The 19,234-nt window shown below is 40.6% G+C and overlaps 1 protein-coding gene across 5 annotated transcripts in view; it reads left to right on the forward strand.

Annotated features, from left to right (window-relative positions):
- Positions 1–1,373: 1,373 nt before the first annotated feature.
- trak1a (trafficking protein, kinesin binding 1a) overlaps positions 1,374–19,234 on the forward strand; it is a 46,613-nt gene continuing 28,752 nt past the window's right edge. For 2 of the 5 annotated variants that reach the window (XM_012923794.5, XM_023153959.2), the window contains exon 1: positions 18,375–18,539. In XM_012923794.5, coding sequence (XP_012779248.3) covers positions 18,536–18,539 — 4 coding nt within the window. In that variant the 5' untranslated portion in view covers positions 18,375–18,535. Of the gene's footprint in view, positions 1,533–12,575; positions 12,637–12,762; positions 12,975–18,374; positions 18,540–19,234 lie in introns of those variants that run through there. The other 3 variants (XM_076889805.1, XM_076889806.1, XM_023153957.3) reach the window with 3 other exon arrangements.

The following is a 19,234-nucleotide window of genomic DNA, read 5'->3' on the forward strand; positions in this document are numbered from 1 at the left end:
TCGTGGTTTGGGAACAGCTGTGTTAAGGACCAAAAAGCTCTCCAGAGAGTGATCCGTACAGCAGAACGCTGCTGCAGGATTGCTCTCCCCCCGCTTCAGGACACCTAAACCAGGAGATGCCGGACTAGAGCAGCGCAGATACTGAAGGACCCGTCCCATCCTGGCAACAAACTGTTCCAACTTCTGCAATCCGGTAGAAGGTTCCACATCATCCGAGCAAGGACAGAGAGACTCAAGAGAAGCTTCTATCCCCAAGCCATCCGGGCCCTAAACACACACACCCGCCCTCTCACATCATCTATAATTGACTGAGACAGGACTCTCTTCCAAACACTCTAAACCCAGGCACAATGTACATTTCAAATTTCTTTAATTTTAAATATGTTTATATTGTCTATTCTGTAAAATAGTCAGATTGTCTATTCTTATTAATGTACAGAATTCACCTGCTTGCTGCTACTACTGCACATTCACCTAATGTATATACTATATATATATAATGTTCTTCCTCTACCCCCCCCCCCCCCCTATTTTTGCACATGTCGAGGAGCGTGTCAGGTTACATTTCACTGTGTGTTATACTTGTATAACTATGCATGTGACAAATAAAGAACCTTGACCCTTGAACTTTGTAAATACACAATGACAGCTTTCCTGGTTCAATGAAATAGATTGTCTTGACGCATGCTCAATCATCAATGTAAGTAAATCCCAAAAAGTTGATTCTGTTCATCTGGGAATGAAATAGTAACTCCTATGCAATGCCACTTAAATTTATGAAAAATGTGTATGTGTCCATACACTGTAATATAAACAAGAAAATAAGTAAAGTCCTACTCTGAAAATGAAAATGGGGAAGAAAAAAAAATCAGACATTGTCTAGGTAAATGATTTTTCTCACTATCCGTTGTATTATGTTAATTATAGTTTTTTATGTCCTCTGAAATGTGAAGAAGGACGGTGTAATATAAATCTATGGTTTGTCAGATAAATTTAATTTCAATTCAGATTTGATTTATTTTCATTTAGATCTAATTTATCTTCGACACACGAGCCATTTATAAAATTTATACTGATTTTACTGCATGTTCTAGTCGATATTTCGTCAATGGAGGTTCACCTCATGTAGTTTGACAACGAATACTGACATTAAGTATTTTATTTTGAAATCTCACAGACCGGAAGTATGTAGTGAGTTTTTCCCGCTTGTATTCAGCTGTGCTCGGTCAGCAGCTTTGTTTCAAGCGCCACACATTCGCTCACTCTTGCCGAGGAAGTAAGAAAGCGGCACAAGTTTTGTGAACAGACACGGGGTTTTGATTCAGATTACACCCGTCGCTGGTTTGCTTGTCTTATTTCCAGACTCGTGTTGAGCTGGTACTGTGACCGGCAGCATCACGGATCATTTTATACCGCCACAGTGTGAGCAGGGTCCGACGGAGCCGCTAAAGTGTCCTTTGGTGTTCGCCCCCACCCCAAAACAGAAACCGGAATCATTTGGACTCTTCGGGGAAATTTGCGCCACAGAAGCGGTAAGAAGTGTTTCACGGTGCTGTGTGTGCAGGTTCGAAAGTTTGCCGATCATGTGGAGCAGGTGCAGGTTGCCACAAACTGGTACCCCTGAACTGTCACCCTAAAAAAACGACGTGAACCCTCTGTGCGTTAATATGCGGTGCGATGTTTCACTGCATTTCCTTTATACGATTTTGTTTTAAGTGACCGTTTTTGTAACCGAACTAATCCCTTGAGCTAGATCGACAGCCTAATAATGAAGCCGTGTTTGCACGAGAGCCATCTGTCTCATGTATTGCCACTGTTTCTAGTCCTTGCCTGTCGCTGCTGCTTTGGGGTGGGCACTTTTAATAAGATTAAGGTAAGATTTAGGTTGATTTAATCTTATCACAGTAAACCTGTCTTCATTCATTAAAAACAGCCGAGGGTCCCTCGGTCTTCACGAGCGGGCTGACAGATTACCACAACCTCAACTTTTGCCCTTAATGTCAAGTGACATGAGGTTATTATTATCATTTCTCAGTTTAGAGAGTTGGATCGTTGCCTCTGTGAATAAAACCCCTATATAAAGTTTTTTGGGAACAAATTGGCAGAAAATGTATCAAATTGAGCTTCAAAATCCAGTCAGAAAAAGGGGCACTCTGCCAATACACTCAATTAGGGAAGAGCCCACCAGAGAAGTCACAGCAACACAGTACTGTAAATTCAATCCATAGTACACTAAACTCTTGCTCCATTTATATACTCTCTAGAGGCTTCTTGCATCATATATACCATGTTTGAGTAGGCTGCTATACCAAGTTGTTCACACATAGTAAGTATCCCTTCACTGACTTCCAGTGAAGCTAGGTATCTTTCCTGTTAGCATATAAGGCTCCACATGGACAGGTCCCTGCTTATATAGCAGAGCCTTTTAAACTTTATCACTGCAGCCGGTGTCTCTGATCCTCTAACCAAAGTCTCCTAACTATTCCTCGCTCTACTTTTAAAATGAGAGGCGCTCATGCTTTGAGGTTGTGGCACCCAAACTGGGGAACAGCCTTCCTCAGCCTATCAGGTCAGCCGATTCCATTATTAGTTTTAAACAACAGCTGAAAACACATTTTTATTGGTTAGCTTTCTCTTAATCTTTTCCTCTTTATTTTGGGATGTCGTTTACAGCTCTTTGTATGTATGGAAATATGCATGTTGGAATGCATGCCTGACCACATGGCTGATTACGTGTCTGTATGTCTGTATTTGAACATGTATACTTTAAAGTGTGCATTTTATCCAAACTGTGACGTGCTACGTAACTCTGTGTCTTGAAAAGTGCTATACAAACACACTTATTGTTATGAAGTGATAGTTTTCAGGCGCAACGTTTCTTTGTCGTTCCTAGGAAGCTAAATTAAGGTTCCACTTAGTTTGCCAACTAACAGCACATGATCTGTGGATGGTCTGCGTACTGTCTCACTGCTCAGACACACAGCAGAACACACTGTTAACGCTGTGTCTGCCAAGGAAGTTCACACGGCGTTACTGACAGATTGACTGAGGTGTGTCTCTGGTTGTTGTTTTTTTTCTCAAAGAGCTGTTAGTAGTAATAGCCAAGCCCCTCAATAAGCCAGAATGAGCCTCTTTCTTAAGGACTGCAAAATGTACATTGATTTATTTTGGATAAGAAATATTTCTCCAACTCATAATCAGTCAGCACCCAGACCTCCATGTTGATGTAACACTGGTTACAAATGCTCTGAAAAATCCAGAATAAGTCAAAGGTTGCTTTTATGAATGAGACTCTGAGTGTTAAGGACCTTCAAACATCTCTTACTTCACTGGGATTGTACTTCATGAAAATATGGTCTGGTGTTTGTTTTAAATTATAAATATTATAATATTATTAAAAAATAAATATAGTAACAGTATTTCCAGATTTTAAATAAACAAACAAAAATGGGCACTTTTCTTCTTTGTCATTGTGATTTTTATCACTTGTTTGCCTTTGGCATTGGCCTTTGTTTGCCTGAACACTGGCACTGTCACAAGAATAACTCTGGTGCCGAGTAAAGTTTATCCCATTCTAAAAAATATATAAACTTTAAAAAAAAAAACTATAAATATATAAAATAGAGGAGCCACATCAACCTTAACTCTGTCCTCGAGACCTTCATTTTTTGTCTTGCGTTGATTCTGTGAGATAAAACAGAAGAGCAGGAGAAAGGGGAAAAAATGTTAAATCCAAATCATGTCTCACCCAGCAGGTTCAGCTGAAGTGAACTTCAGCTTATCTGTATTGGCACAAATGAAGCTGATGTACTGAAAGCCTTCAGCTGGTGGGCTATTTCATATCGTACAGTGTGCAACAATAACAAAAAAAAGCAGGACGAGCACATCCTGTAGGATCTGTGTTGCTGTTTAATACTGTTGTCTAAAAAACAAACAGCGATTCACATCACAGGTGATATCTGACTACTTTACTTGATAGTGACATTTGCTGTTAAAAGCACACAAACTATGGATAAAAAAAGCCTATTTAATGTGAATTATTATGCTAATTTCTACCTCAGTATTTTTATTCTTTGAATGATTCAGTTTAAAATAATCCTTAATCTTATTTAATTCATTTAGTGTCTGAAACATACAGCTTTAGCTCGCTACTATCTCTTTAGGTTAACTTTTTTCCTGATTGGCTAGCCCCGGCAAGCAAAAGTTATGCACAGCGATTGGGTGTGGCTGTGTTTTTCCTCAGAGCCCAAGCTCTGTATCTGAGATGGTCATAATGAGGATATCAGCTCACTTTGACACACCATACAGAACCTAGAGTAGAAAAAAAGCCTGAGTATAAATATGATAGCAGAAAGCCTAAAGCATAATAGGGTACCCTTTAATGGCAAACAGGAAGAGAGTTATTTTTAGTGGGTTACAGTTCGCTGAGCTGTCTCTGCAAAGCATATGTGCTGGTGGTTATTGTGAATCGGGCTGAAGTGTGTATCAGACTCCAACCCAAAAAACGAATAGTTTGTTTTTATTGGTCAAAGAAGATAAAGGATTGCTGGATTAGATACTCCCCACAGTGCTCTTTGCGCTAAGAAGTTCTTCTTGTTTTACAAATACTACAAAGTGTGCAAATACCAGGCCTTGTGTACTCTGCTCTGGTTTGCTGTCACAGTTTGCAGAATCACTTCAGACTGTCAGATTGGCCGTGGGAGGGATTTACAGTACAGTGCAATCAGTACAAAGTGTCGACATGGATGGCTTTCTTTTCTTTTTTCTTTTTTGAAAGATCTGTTTTCCATTCCAACTGTGGGCTATCCCAATGTGAGTCACCTACTGTAAACAGCTTAACTGTATGCATGACATTCTTGGCCATGGTTTTGTTGCTATAACACTGTCTTTCTCTTGTCTATAGAATAATAACAATGATAAATCACTTTAAGAGATGGAATAAGAACTAATCCTTCTTCCACCATGTTCTCCTTCTCATTCTTTCTCTGGATGTGGTCTCGTCTTTCCAGCCGATGGCTGGGATGAGTGAAGGGAAAGGTTTTTGAAAAAGCTGTCTTAACCCTCTTCAGCCAGTCATGTGACATTTTTCCTCAACTTCTCTCTTTGTCTTCCTCTTCCTCTTTCCTCCCTGTGAAGACGGTTGAATTGAGACTGTGTGAGTCCATATGAGTAATGGTATCAGATCTCTGTTATCTGACGACATGATTTGAGTCTGTAGGAACACAAAGGACTGGTTGCTATGTGTCACTGAAAGGCGCTCGCATTGTAGGAAGTACGTCAGAGAAGGATACAGTGAAGAGAGATGAAAGGCCAGAAGAGATTCTCTCCTTTATTTGTGTTCGTTTTATGCAAGTCTTGATCTGTTCATAGTTAACAAATCGTACCAGTGAAGCACGGGGACTTAAAAATGCTGTAGTGATACGACCACCTCTGTAGGACAGGGTTCTGTAAATTCAGTACTCATAATAATATAAAACTGAACCGAGCAGGCAGAATGCTAAATCAAAGTCCCTGCATCTACAAAGGTGATTTCATTTGTTAGTCAAATGAGATCCTGCCTGGAGCTGCTGTGTTTCAAAAAACACCAACTGTAACAGTGTGTGGGTACTAAAGATACTGCATTTAGAGCACAGAAAAGACAGTTTTGAGTACTCTCTGGCAGGCATTTATATGTCTGTCACACCATGGAGTGTGAGTGATTGCAACAGTGTAAGTTACAGCCATGAAACTTCACAGGTGTGTCCTAGAGATCAGGCAGAGTTTGAAGATGGGTGTGGTCTGAAAAGCCACTGGGGTGTAAGATTCTCTAGTTCTCCTTTTTCATACATTTGTAAGATATAAGCAGTCATATTTTACCATCAAACTACTAAATCTCTACAAAAGCAGTGTGTTCACAGGGTTAGTTGTCTGTGAAGGTTCTCAGTCATCCAGGTCATCGTAGTCAAAGGAGCTTGCAAAGAAAAGCGTCTGGACTTCTTTAAGTTGCTTGAAGACGTTTCACCTCTCATCCGAAAAGCTTCTTCAGTTCTAAGGTCAAATGGTGGAGAGTCCCAGATTTAAACCCAGTGGGAGTATCCCCCCAAAGATGGACAAAAGGACCCCCTGAAATCCTCTAAGCCCCTGAGCCAAGGTGTGAAAATGGGTGGACATTTTTGTTTGTGCCCAATATTTGATATTGCTGATATCTGAAACCTAGAGAAGATGATGCTGGGGAAAAATGAAAGGTTTCACATAATCTCATTTGCAGGAAAAAGAGTAAGGGGTAAGCAAGAGGGAATTAAAGACGCATCTGAGACTTGACTGAACCTGTTAGGTAAGCTTCTGACCAGTTAAACACGGCTTAAGAATTAGCATTACCCTTTGTATTCAACAGTGCTTGATCCCTTTGTGCATTTGTTGTGTAATAACACGATTATGTGGGCGTTTTGGTTTTTAGTCAAAACCAATGGCTGCCTGATTTCTGTCACCTTCATGTCATTATTATTTATTCAGGGATTTAACATGTCGGCCTGCAGTCCTGAGAGACGTTATGGTACCAGTTTTTACACATTTATGTCTGGTTCAGGACACCTCACCCATTTGCTACTGAGGCTCTTACATGTTTGTGAGCATAGCCAAAAAAGAGGTTTTGAAATATGTCTTAGAGCTGATTTAAGTTCAGCTCAATTGGTCCCTTGAGTCAAAAAACACTGATAGGAAGTAGTTTATGGAGGACACAACGTTTCCTGCGTTTACGCTCTAATTCATGATCACAGCTTGTTTTGCACTCTCTCCTGCTACTAGACTGATGACCACCAAATGTCTGTCAGGATATCTTTGTATATTCCATTATCCAGAACACACACATGCTGCACATAGCAAAACACTGAAAACTGCACAGCTCCAAGTCTAAGTGCTTTACGTGGTCTGCTGCTAAAAGTAAGGAAATCCCCTCTAGCTAGGACAAAAGTGAACACTCAGCTGCTAAAAAGTGCTGCAAAAAGCATGTATTGTGAATTGATGTATTGACTGTGGTGTGCTTAACAGCAGACATGCTAATGGTATGGCTAATAGGTTGTGTTGTGTATCCCAATTCTAACTCTCATAGTACTTGAAAACTGCGGTATTAAATCTCCGTCAGGTAGCTGATATTTAGCAAATAGCGCAGTTGGATGTCTTGTTTCGCCAACTTGGTTGTTCAGCGTAGCTTATTTTGATTCACAGTTGTCTCGATCAAAAGGTGGTAGGTTAGAATTTTTTGTGTGTGTGTGTGTGTGTGTGTGTGTGTGTGTGTGTGTGTGTGTGTGTGCGCGCATTTGAATGTAGTAAGAATCAGTTGTTGTCAGTCAGCGTTGGATTAAAGCACTGCTATTCTTTTCCAAGTAGTCGAACATTAAAGGAGGCTTGTCCTCAGTTGGATGTCAGGAAAGAGCTTACTCACCTTGGAACACTGTGAGGTTACACCACATGTGTCAGAAAACAATAAACATATTTTGGTGTCTCCTGTGAGTTCCCATGCATTAAAAGTATGTGAAGTGTAATGCTATCGGGATTCACTCGAATCGACACATTTCTGTTGTTCTCTTGGCGTGTGGTATACGTGGTTTTTCTGTTGTTGCCTATTATCTAAGAGTTGTTAAGGTTAAGTTGGAACAAAGGAAGGGTTAGGCCACTGAGCTGGCCTTGACTCAGTCTTGAAGGAAGACGTTTTTAGCATTACTAAAAGGTTTGGGTGGTGCAGCTCTGGTTTCTTAAAGCAGCTGTTGAATATTTGTGGTCTGTGTTGTAATGTCCATGTTGTTGCATTTTCAAGCCCAGTCAATAGTAACTGATTAACAGACTGCACTGACAAATCAGCTGTTTGTCTTTTTCCAGACTGTCAGGGCTAAGATTGAATAGTTCTTATCTCTGCGTAAGATTACAAAATCTTTTTGGGGTGTCGCAAGTTTTATCTAAAGACTTGCTAACTCAAGTCCTAGGGATCCACACGTAAAGCCTTCCAGACAGCTGATGTAAATGATTTAAAATGTCCACTTAACACATCTGTAATCTCATAGTAAACCCACCTTTACACTTACTGTTATTAACCAAATACAATCAGTGATGAAGATGTGTGTTTGCATGTATTTATCGCAGTCATCTTATATGTGATACAGTGGAACAATTCTTGTACTTTTGCCTCTTAAAAGCAATGAATACACTGACCAGCTCAGTCACACTAAAACACAATGGAAGAGAAGGATAGGAGGGGAAAAAGTCAACACAGTGTGAAGTCATGCTGTTTTGCAATGTGATATTGCATCCATACTGGGACACCAAATATCAGTATTTTATTAAAGAAATTAAAATACCAGTAATAAAATGGCCTCTCTCATGCACTACCATCCTGAGATAATGTTAGTTGAGCAAACTTATTAAATGACCTCAACTGAAAAACAATCCAAAACTGGACACACTCAGCTTGACAAAGATACCTGCTAATTCGAAGTAAGCTAATGGTTTAGTCACACGAGTAAAGGTAGGACAGCAACCACCTTGGATATACTAAAATAAATTAATTAATTAATTAATAAAACAACCTGCCTGGTGATTGCACAGGTCACCTGATAGGAGGCACCTTTCTGCAAACAGACTGACTAGGAGAGACTGCAATTACTCTCAGAGATTCTCAAAGGTTTGCAAATAATTTAATCTAATTTAAAACATTCCCATTTATAATGTTGCCATAAACATGTTTGCAGCAGTCTGAATCAGTCTCAACACCTTCAGTGGACTCGACTCAACTGACTGCCAGCTGGTTATTTTCATATGGTGAATTTCTGTCTATGTAGTCCTGACTATTTATCACAATTAATTGGTGAGTTATGAGAAACCGATTGCATGTAACTCCCAACTAGAGCAGGGCGATATGACCAAAAATATTTATCACGATATACATTTGAAAATTTGCAATAACGATATAACTGACACTAGACAAAATACTTTACAACTCCACAACTTTATTAGTGCAAAAAAACCCCCAAAACATCAATGTATTTTCACTTAAACAAGCAGGTGTTTTATGTGAATTAAAGTTATATAAAAATGTAACAGTGCAAATTCAAATTCCTTGCTGACAATTGTTGAGACAACGCCGGTCTCTGCGATTCTTTTGGTCCTGGTAGAGATCACGCTGAGATGTTTCCATGTTTTGCACAATCCTTTTATTACCAATTATTCTTACAGATGCATCTGGAGATCAGCACACTGCAGTTCTATGCTAAAGGCTGATCTCTAGAACTCCACACAACAGTTACAGTTATAACCTCTGGTCTCCTCCCCCCTACAGTAAACATCCCCACAAATGGAAATACACTAGTACAGTGGCCAAGGGTGCTGACACCCTGACCCCCATCTCCTTTTATGGTAGTGCCCGTTTGCCCTTTGTCTGCTCCTCACCCTCAGTAACTCTTGCTACTGTCCTGGGGGTGGGGGTTGATTGTTCTCCTGCCCTGTACCTCAGTTCTTTGTTCCCATTCCAAGCCTATTTTCTATTTTGTATTCTTACACCCATTAACCGCAATATTATAATGTTGCAAGCAATCACAAACTATATTCTCTTTAACTCTGATGTATGTTAAGGAATCTATTCTCAACACAGTTTAACCAAAAGGCATTTCCAGTGGAAATTGGCCGACATATCCTCAGCATAACCATGTATAATATCCACAAAACTTAAAAAGAGGTCATACACACACAATACGGTAATATTATGTTGAAGCACAGTACGTATCACTCCGCCAGGCTCCTGACTACGATAGTAGTAATGCTCCGATAATCCATCAAGCAGTCCAGGCTCGTGGCTTAGCAAAGTCGTACTGAAACATTTGACAGATTTTCGAGCGCCGTGTACCAAATAAAATCGTTTCTTTTTTTTCTTTTTTTCTTTTTTTTTTTTTCTCGTTTCGAGGTCAGTAAACACAACCAGAATTCATACATAAGGCACACGGGATTATAAGGGGCACTGTCGATTTTCAGAAAAATCAAAGGATTGATTTTTAGTGTGCCATATTTTCCAAAAAACACGGTAATAACGACGGCCCGCTAGCATGCGCTACCAAAACTAGTGCTTTGTTGTGTATCTGACGGACGAAAGCTAAACCAGTTCCACACCACTGAAGTTGCGTTTCATTCAACGATTTGCTTTCGCCGCCATGCTTTTTCCGACGTGTGCGTATGAAAACAAAGGCACTGCGTATGCGCGTCTTACCCATATTCTATCGCGATATTTCATTTTTCTATCGTTGCCCAAAATTATACCGGTATTACCGTGAACGGTATGATATGGCCCAGCCCTACTCCCAACTTGATCCCATTCAATCACAGACGATGGCAGACTGACTCCGACTTAGGACAGGTTTTAATGACAGCATTGTTATGGCTATTATATTATTATATATAATATTATGCATTATCAATCCTGTCCAGGTATTTGTAGTTTTTTGTACCTCCTTAAACCACTGTCTACTACAACTAGAGAACATGCTTAAAATATTCTAACATGTCAACACCCTTGTTATCCACCCATATTAGTTTGTCCATTTACTTTTAAGCATCTGAAAATGGGGGACTACATATAAAAATGACTGTCACTCTGAAACAGTTAATGCAATCATTTCTTAAACCCCTTGAATTAAAGCTGAAAATCTGCCTTTCAATTTTATGTTTGTTTGATTGATTTAAGATCCTATGAGGGGATGTAAAGACAGAAAAATACGAAAGCGATGTCGTCCAAAAACTTCTTGACCTTACTGTATCATTGTTGCAAAACCTGTGACATAATGAAAACGATGAAGTTGGTGGAAACTACACCTTGTCCTTGAGCCCTGGCTCCACAGCACGATGATATGTTGTTCCCACCATGTGGAATTTTGTGGCCATAACATAGTTGATCCTTGTGTTGCTGACCTAGTTATTACTGAAACTTAACTTCAAAGTACAGTAGTGCTCGGTCAGCATTACACTTGTATAGCAATGACACATCCTTCATTCAGGTTGCTAAATGTGACACAGTTCAATTATCTCAAAAGGAAAACACTTGAATGAAACTATTTAATAACAGCGTTGCTTTGTTTTTCTGCTTTTGTTGACTAATATCGGCAAATAGAATGACATTTATAGAATGACAGGCGTTTATTTTTTGTGCCGCATCAGTGTTGATCTGGTTAGTGGTTCTAGGACAGTGTGACGAGGCATTAAAAGGGGGAAAAAAACGTAAAAAAAAAAGGTTTTGAGTGATTAATAAGAACAGAAAAGTGCCATTTAAGTATTGGTCCAGTGCATAAAACCGAAAAAAAGAGGAATAAATGGCATCAAAAGCAAAACAAAGATAATAAAAATATCAATATTGGCATCACCTGGTATTAGCATCAGCTGCTAATAATAAAGATGCATGACGCAGTGTTTGCATTGATTTACAACAATTTTAATTTCTTTAGAAGTTGTGATAACTAAATTAAGACTTTTTTTAAAATTCAAACATTAATTAAAACATTTAGGTTTTGACTTGCAGTACAAACTGTGGCTTGGTGTATGTTTTGCAGAGACTGTTGTCATTAGCAACAATATTTAGGCCTTTTATGATGTACATTTGCCCTTAAATAATGGAAACTCTGTGACCTAAATTCTGCTTCCCACAATGAGATCTTACTCAGTACTTCTGAGAGGAGGCCTTGGTGGAAAAAAAGACAGATGGTGAGAAAGAGAAGGAGGAGTGTGGGGAAATACAGGGGAGGGAAAGGGAGTTTTAAAACCACACCTCCATGTTTTTTTTGTTTTTTTTAATTAATGATGATCAGGAGTGAGTGTGTTTGAATGGCTTAAAGAGAAACGTAGATGAGTTCCTCTTGCTTTGGCAGCCTGGAGAGTGATGTGACTTGTGTCTGCCTTTTAGCTTGTTTCCCAGGTTTCCTTTTATCATAGATGCTGTGGCTGAATTGTTGTAGTTTAATTAAACAGTGACTTAATGGTAGTTATCCACTGCGTCACATTGGCACATTGGTTTTCCTTATACTGGAGTATGTGATTTAGAAGCATTTTTTTGAGGTGATGCTCTGGATGGCGTTGACAGTATACTGAGAGGGTTTTCTAGTATTTCATTTAATCCATGTATTTATTTATCTACCCACGAGTCACAACCTGTTAAAGTAAAAATAAAAACCTAATTATAACCTCCTCGGGCATAATTTTAGTTACATGCCAATTTAACTGGTTTACATTAGGTCATAGCGGTATACCTGACCAGCTGATAAGACAGGTTAAAGTCATGTCTATGACACTGTCTACACTCGAGCATGTGCACTGCTTCTTAGCCAATCATCCATCGTGCAGAGAAGTGTGATACCATGTCCATAAATACTACAGCTTGCCCTTGTGTGATTGAGAAAAAGAGAGGATCTAAATGTGTTTTCACAGGGCAAACTAAATAATATTTAAAAACACACAGTTTTAACTTGAGCTGGTGAGATGTTGTGCTTTGTTTTACATGATTTTGCTTTTTAAACGCTGCGATTTTAACATAAGCGTTGCTAAATGTAATTCTTTGTCCTGTCTTTCAGACATTGTCTCTGCACGATCACAGGAGTCTGGTTTCGCAGCTGCCCCGTCTGTGCCTTGCTGGTGAGACAACCTGACCATTTCCGTCCTCCCCTGTCAAATAAATGCGCTCAGGACACTTCTAATTCAGTTTCTGCTTCGGCGGGTCCAAGTTTGGTCCATGGCCGGTCCTGTTTTTAATCGGTAATCACTCAGCGCCAAGCTGGACCCGAGGGCTCAGACTCCCCCCACCTGTTCCTGCTCCCCGCCCCCTAAACAGCCTTCCGAACACATACACGCATCCCAGCTCCGTAGCCAAGCGCGCCGATTGGCCCGTGAGGAGGAGGAAGAGGAGGAGTATGTCAGTGAGGCTGCACTTCAGAAGTTCACGGCCACCTACACAGATGCTGAGACCATTACTGGTAATTGCTGCATGCATATGTTATAACTGTTGGCAGACAAAACTTACTGGAACCCATTTGGCGCTGTTGTATCAGCACTGTGTGCAGACATGTGTATAATTCATCTGTCAGAAATGATCTCCTTTGGTCCTTTACAAGTCCATTTGGCTGCATTAATGTATTATAGAAGTTACACAGTACAGCACAATTTAACCCAATTAAAAGTTTACAGTAATGCCAGCCCCCAGTCTCTAATGGTTTTGGAGTAAGGTGTTAGGAAGACTGCAGGCTGATGGAGGTGGTTTGGATGAGAGTGAGGCCTTTGGAGCTGTGAGAAACTGTCCCTTTTCTGTGACCCTTCTCTAATGTAACATCCTGTCAGTGAAGCAGCTCCAGGGGACTTCAGCTGTGTGTGAGCCAGTATGTGAAAGAGAGAAGAGCTCTCAGTGGACTGTTTCCTCAATAGAGCAGGATGACACTAGTGTCCAAAATGTTGCTGTGCACTGGCCCTTCTCCTTTCTCTTTACAGTCTGGGAAGAACACCCACCAGACACTTTTAATTGAGTTGGTATTACATACAAAATGCTATGCTAATCATGCAGAAGTCTAGATTAAAGGAGGTTGGGATTCTGCGGATCATTAGGGAGGGAGAGGGAGCTAAGTAGAACCTGGCTAAAAAGCTACTTCAGCACTTCATAAATGATGCCAAGCACTTATACAGCACAATAGTGTGTAACGTTCATACTCACAGGAGCAACAGGAAAAGACCCTCCCAAAGACATTCTTTTTCCACCCTTGGGCATGATCTCAGTTCCTTGTATTATTTTGAACAGCAAGGTCTCGCTTATTTTTATGTTACCAAAAAGGTCATGTAGGAAAGTCATACTCATATTTAGATTTAGTTACACTTTTAGAGTCAAATCGACTGCCAGCTCACCAGACAGAGCACTTCTGCTCGTTCAGCATGACCAAATCAAAGGTTTGCGCTTATGGCTTATTGGTGACCAGGTACACACATGTACTGTAGCTGGTGCAGTGTAGGGTTTCCCCATATATAGAATTTACTTGGGCAGGCCACCAAAGTAAATTAACACCCACCCAATATAAATGGCGATTCATATTATCCATTCTAGAGAACAGGGCCATTCTTGGTCTACAGCAGGGATGATAGTTTTTGTTCCTTTAGAGATCCACTACAAACTGAATGAACCGAATGGAAAGTTGTGAATTGTTATGAATTTGACGATACTGGTGTTTAGTGTATTCTGCCCAACAATCATGTTTTTAAGAGAGCTGAGCAAATCCCATGAAAAACATGCAATCATTTTGAAAGTGAAACATAAATGTTGCGAAATCTAAACTTTCATGGAAAACAGGCCGAAGTGCTTAAAGAAGAATTAATGGAAAGAACTGCATGTCTGAAAAGTGTTATATTTACTGTTAGAGCCCGACCGATGTCAATGGGGGTCAATAGCAGCCATTTATTGATATATCAGTATCAGCATTTACAATCACCTATAAATTAAAAAGAGAGAGAGAGATGGGAGAAACGCCCTTTAACCATGTCATGAGTGTTATGTAGGGCACTCTATCACTTCCCTGCTGGCAGCTCGTAAGCGTAAACGAGTAATCCCTGACTTGTATAATTAAAGAAAGATTAATTTTAAACTGCACTGTAATGCGATCTTAGTGAGGACTAATAAATTACTTCACATAATAAAAGTGAAGGATTATGTTTATGCTTTGTGTGTCTAAAGTAGAAAATATCTGCCGATATATCAGATGTTTAAATCACCCATTCCTCTATCGGTGATTCTCTGGTATGGACTTTTAGAAGACTGAAACCCCACAGTGCTGTGTACATTCATATGACAGCTTATTCGCTAAAAGTCAGTGTCCGACTTTTGTAGGTAGTCTGTTATACCCTAAACAGCCCTATAAATCTATAATATTATTGCTCTTTATTAACTTAACTTAATTTTCCTTTAACTGTTGGCTTTAATGCATAATTAATGCATGCTGTTTGAATCAAAGGATGGTGTTTTTCTTTTTCTTTTTTCTTTTTCTTTAACATATACGTGAAACCCAGTTCTTGATTTCAGGCTGACAGGCTCATTCTTTAACAGGTCACTTGTATTTACAAAATCAAAGCTGTGGTAGGATCTACAGCAGCCCAGTTTTAAAGTTGGCTGAGGTGTTCAGGACAGTGCTGCCACCTGCTGGTTTGTGTTCAAATTTGCAGTTGTTTTGTTTGTGTCCTCATGTTTCCCTCTCTCAGCCTTCCGTCTGTCATTCTGCTTCTCCAACTCTCTCTTTGAGTCTCTCACAGAAAGAGAGAGCTGGTGTGGGAGTGGGTACGGGCGAATGAATGAACACAATGAGCTGAATAGAGCAGCTCATTGCCATGCGGCAGTTTCTGGGTGTGAGATGAATTCTCCGTGGTTACCAGCCTCCGATGATGTAAAGAGTTGAGTAACAGTGAAATTATGGGATGTCTGATGTGGAGAGGACGATTGGGAGCAAACAGACACATAGAAAAGTGGCAGAGGACGGATAACTTTGGTAAGCGGCTGGCAAAGTTATGGCAAGTGGAAAAACGGAGTTTGAATCTGATCTGATGGGTATGGTCCTCTGGCTCTCACCCAGTCACAGCACGCAGAAACATCCACTGTGCTGCTATTTTTGTTTTTTCTCAAAGGAGTGCAGGGTTCTTCTTGTGTTTTCACAAAGACGAGTTTGGACCTGTGCTGACCCACCAGAGCCTCAGTAAAGCACTCAAAACACTGTGTGTGGAGATTAGCCTCTGTGAGCTAGTCAGTCTGACCAGTGCAGTCACTGTTTGAGGGAGTGTAATCATGGAGTGGAAAATTTTGACAGGGGGGGAGGGGCTGCTATACACATAAACTGAGGGTTGCTATGGCTACAATGTTTTTGTACATAAAAAAACTATGAATAATCCAGCAAGAACAACTGGCTGACTGCACACTTTACAGAACAAACTGAACCTCATTCGTTTGGATTTTATCAATTCTGTGGACTTGAAAAATATTTAACATTGAGTTGAATCTGAATTTAACATTTATAAAATATGCACTGAGTTTGTGCCAGATGTAGACAGATGATCTCATCTGGAAACAAATGGAACACAAATAAGTGATTTCAGATATTTACATACTGTATCTGATGTTCTGTGAAGCTGATGCCTCTTTACTATTCTGGCTGATGATATTAAGGGTTAGGGTTAAGCGTTTACATATTTTATGTATTTTAATGTCTAAAGAAAAGTATTCCTTTGCCCTCCATTTCTTGTCTGTTAAAGCTGTCCTTTAAGCTGCGTCCACACTGGAAACGATTGGCTTGTCGTGCATCGCTTTGTAGCCAACGGCTGGTCACTTGTGAACGTTCCAGACTCCTGTTGCCTGCATCTGTATTTGTATAGATATATAAGTTGAAAAAATATCTCCAGTCACAGCTACTTTGTCTCGTCAGCGAATATTTTGCCCATAGTCGCTTGAAGTCACCGAACGGGATTGACTCTCTGTGGTCTCTGGTTGCCATGTCGCTTGCGGTGTGATGCAGCGTTGCCGTGTCATTCCACAGGATGACCAACTAATCAAAATCGCCAGCTCACATTTGTATCCAAGTAAACAGATTTGTATTATGTGGATTCTTACTTTTAAGCGCACTATTACTAAGAACAGATTGGTGTAACTTCAACATTCGTGGATGTTACTTAGACACACATCACCGGCACTCCCCGACAGCTGCTTCCTCCACCAGCTGGAGAGTTCACAAACAGCTTCAGAAACCAAGACACCAAAGCGCTGATCCCAATCTGATGCAGCATCTTCAGCTTGCCCCGGAACAAGCCCCTTCGATAGAGACCACTATCTTTCATCCCACAGGACTCAAATGATCCGGTGCCAGACCCCACAGCAGAACCACAGATCTCGTGCAAACATCCCTTGACCAGTAGGCACGATTGAGCTCTACACAAAGGAAGTTGGTTTTGCTCTGTGATTCAGGTTATCAGAAGTATAGTAGGCAACCACAGAAAATATATGCACATGAAAAAAAAATCTCTTTGTACTAACTGCACAAACCAAACGAGAAGCATTGCTGTGTGGAATTTTGCATGGTTTTTGTCCTGGAAGAGTGGGAGTCACTTGACCAAATATTTGTGATTTATAATCCACAGTTAAATCCTTCTTTGATGGAAATTGTAATGATTTATTGGGAAATCCAACAGCCAATCCCATGTTACGTTTGTCATTCAAGATGTTTACTTTCAACCTGTCAGGTAGGACTTGAGGGATTTTATTTTATTAGTAATAAACTTTTTATTTACAAAGAAAATAACACCTTAGCAAACACACTAGGCGCAGATTCACAGGGTTAGTGACATTTGAAAACCCTGGTTCGCCACCCACGTGTAGATGTGTGAGCTGCCGGTGACATTTGATAACACTGACGTACTACTGCGCTTTATTTCACGAGTGCACCCTCTGTGACCAGCAGCTGCTTGTGCTGCAATCTAAATCTGGATAACACTCTGCTGCAACTCCACAGAGCAGCACTACAACTTAAATGGAGGCAATTTTCTAAGTGTTAGTGGATTATAGTTTGCATCAAACCACCCACCAACTTCTGTACTTCCTTTTACTTGAAATTACCTCATTTCTAAAATGAAACATCTCAAAGATCGGTTACTTTGTGCACCACCCTAATCGTTCACATTACCGTGAAGTTTGGTAACTAGTGATTCTAAACTGATTAGTGCAGCTATTAGTCTGCTTCCAAGACTATTACGCATCAGCTTAGGATAACATGTAATCATATCGAGCTTTGTTTGGTGCCAAAAGCTGGGATCTGTGGGATTACAGGGAAAAATCTTGAGTGGTGTTTTGGCAGGTTTTCTGCTGGAGCTTTGCTCCTGTCGCGCACACACTGTGATTACTGCTGTAACGAGGAGAAACCTTTTCCGCTGGTCTGTTTTTGTGGTAGTTTAACACTTGCTCTCTAATATAGCAAAATCTCCTTTATGTTGAGTTTATTATCTTTTGGCTCAGGCTGTGTTTTCACCACACCTCGAAGCACACGCACACTCACACTTTTAAAATCTTGAAAGGCCCAATCTCTTGATATTAGTGTTTTAGTAATGGAGCTTGAGCAGCATCAGACCTGGTGTGGCCACAGTTGGTTTATACAGGATAGGGAAAGTAGTGTGTGTGTGGCTTTCAGCTTGTGTGCAGAGCCCAGCTGGGTTTGTTGGCTGCCAGAGTGTGGAAAAGTGAGAGAGTGGGGCGGTCCATGTGATCTCTCGTCATTGGCATGTCAAGCATGATGGGACCAGTTTGGTTGGCTCCGGCCGCTCCTCCCTCCCTCTTTTTCCGCCTCTCTTTTGGTCTCCTGCACTCTGTACTGTCCTCTAAAACTTTTAGTACTCTGCTCTTCCCATTTCCCACCCTCCCGGCACCTCTCTCTCTTTCTGTGTTATTTCCTGCGACCTTGCCCTCTCCAGGATCGCTGGAAAATGTAATTGGAGGGCAAGAGGGGGGCAGTGGTTGTCGTGCTCGGGCACCATGAGTGAGTACGCTGTGTGGAGAATGGTTTTCTAGCAGTTTCAGCTCATCTCTAGTGATAGTTATGAGCAGTCTGACTAACATCTGGACAGCTTGCTCGCCGTATCTTCTGGCTATCCCTTTTGTTATCTGTTTGTCGGGGACTGTTGCTTTCTTGTCTTTTTAACCTTGTATATTGAAAGGGGTGTTAAAGAGCTGGCTTTGCAAAGGAAATGTTTTTATGTTTGAATTCTTTCAATCTGTGAAAAATCAAAAGTGTCACATGTCGTCATGTGGGTTCAGTTTTATAGTAAAAGATAAGATTTCCAGGTTTAAACGGCTAAAAGCCTGTCAGTGAGTGTGTTTTAGGAAGAAGGGGAAAAAACCCTGGCTTTTCAAGCCTTGACCTCAGGGGGCAGAAGTGCATTGTTTTGGTCAACAGGAGGCAGCCATGTTGCATTTCAGATCTATGCTCTCTAGTTAAAGATTTGAAAGTCATGTCTGGGAGATTGAACGGTCTGACACAAACAACTCGTGACTGCTAACATTTCAGCTGATCCTAGTCAGTCAGTAGCTTTCCTTTAATATGATAAAACCCTCTCTGTGTCTTCGTAGCCTGCTCGCTGTGTTAGGCGGTGTGTTTATCGCTCAGACGGACTGTGTGACAGGCCTATTTTTACATTTGAACTTGAACTTTCTTGTTGTGGTGTCCTCACAGCT

The sequence above is a fragment of the Maylandia zebra genome, linkage group LG11 (genome assembly GCF_041146795.1).
Source record: "Maylandia zebra isolate NMK-2024a linkage group LG11, Mzebra_GT3a, whole genome shotgun sequence".
NCBI lineage: Eukaryota > Metazoa > Chordata > Actinopteri > Cichliformes > Cichlidae > Maylandia > Maylandia zebra.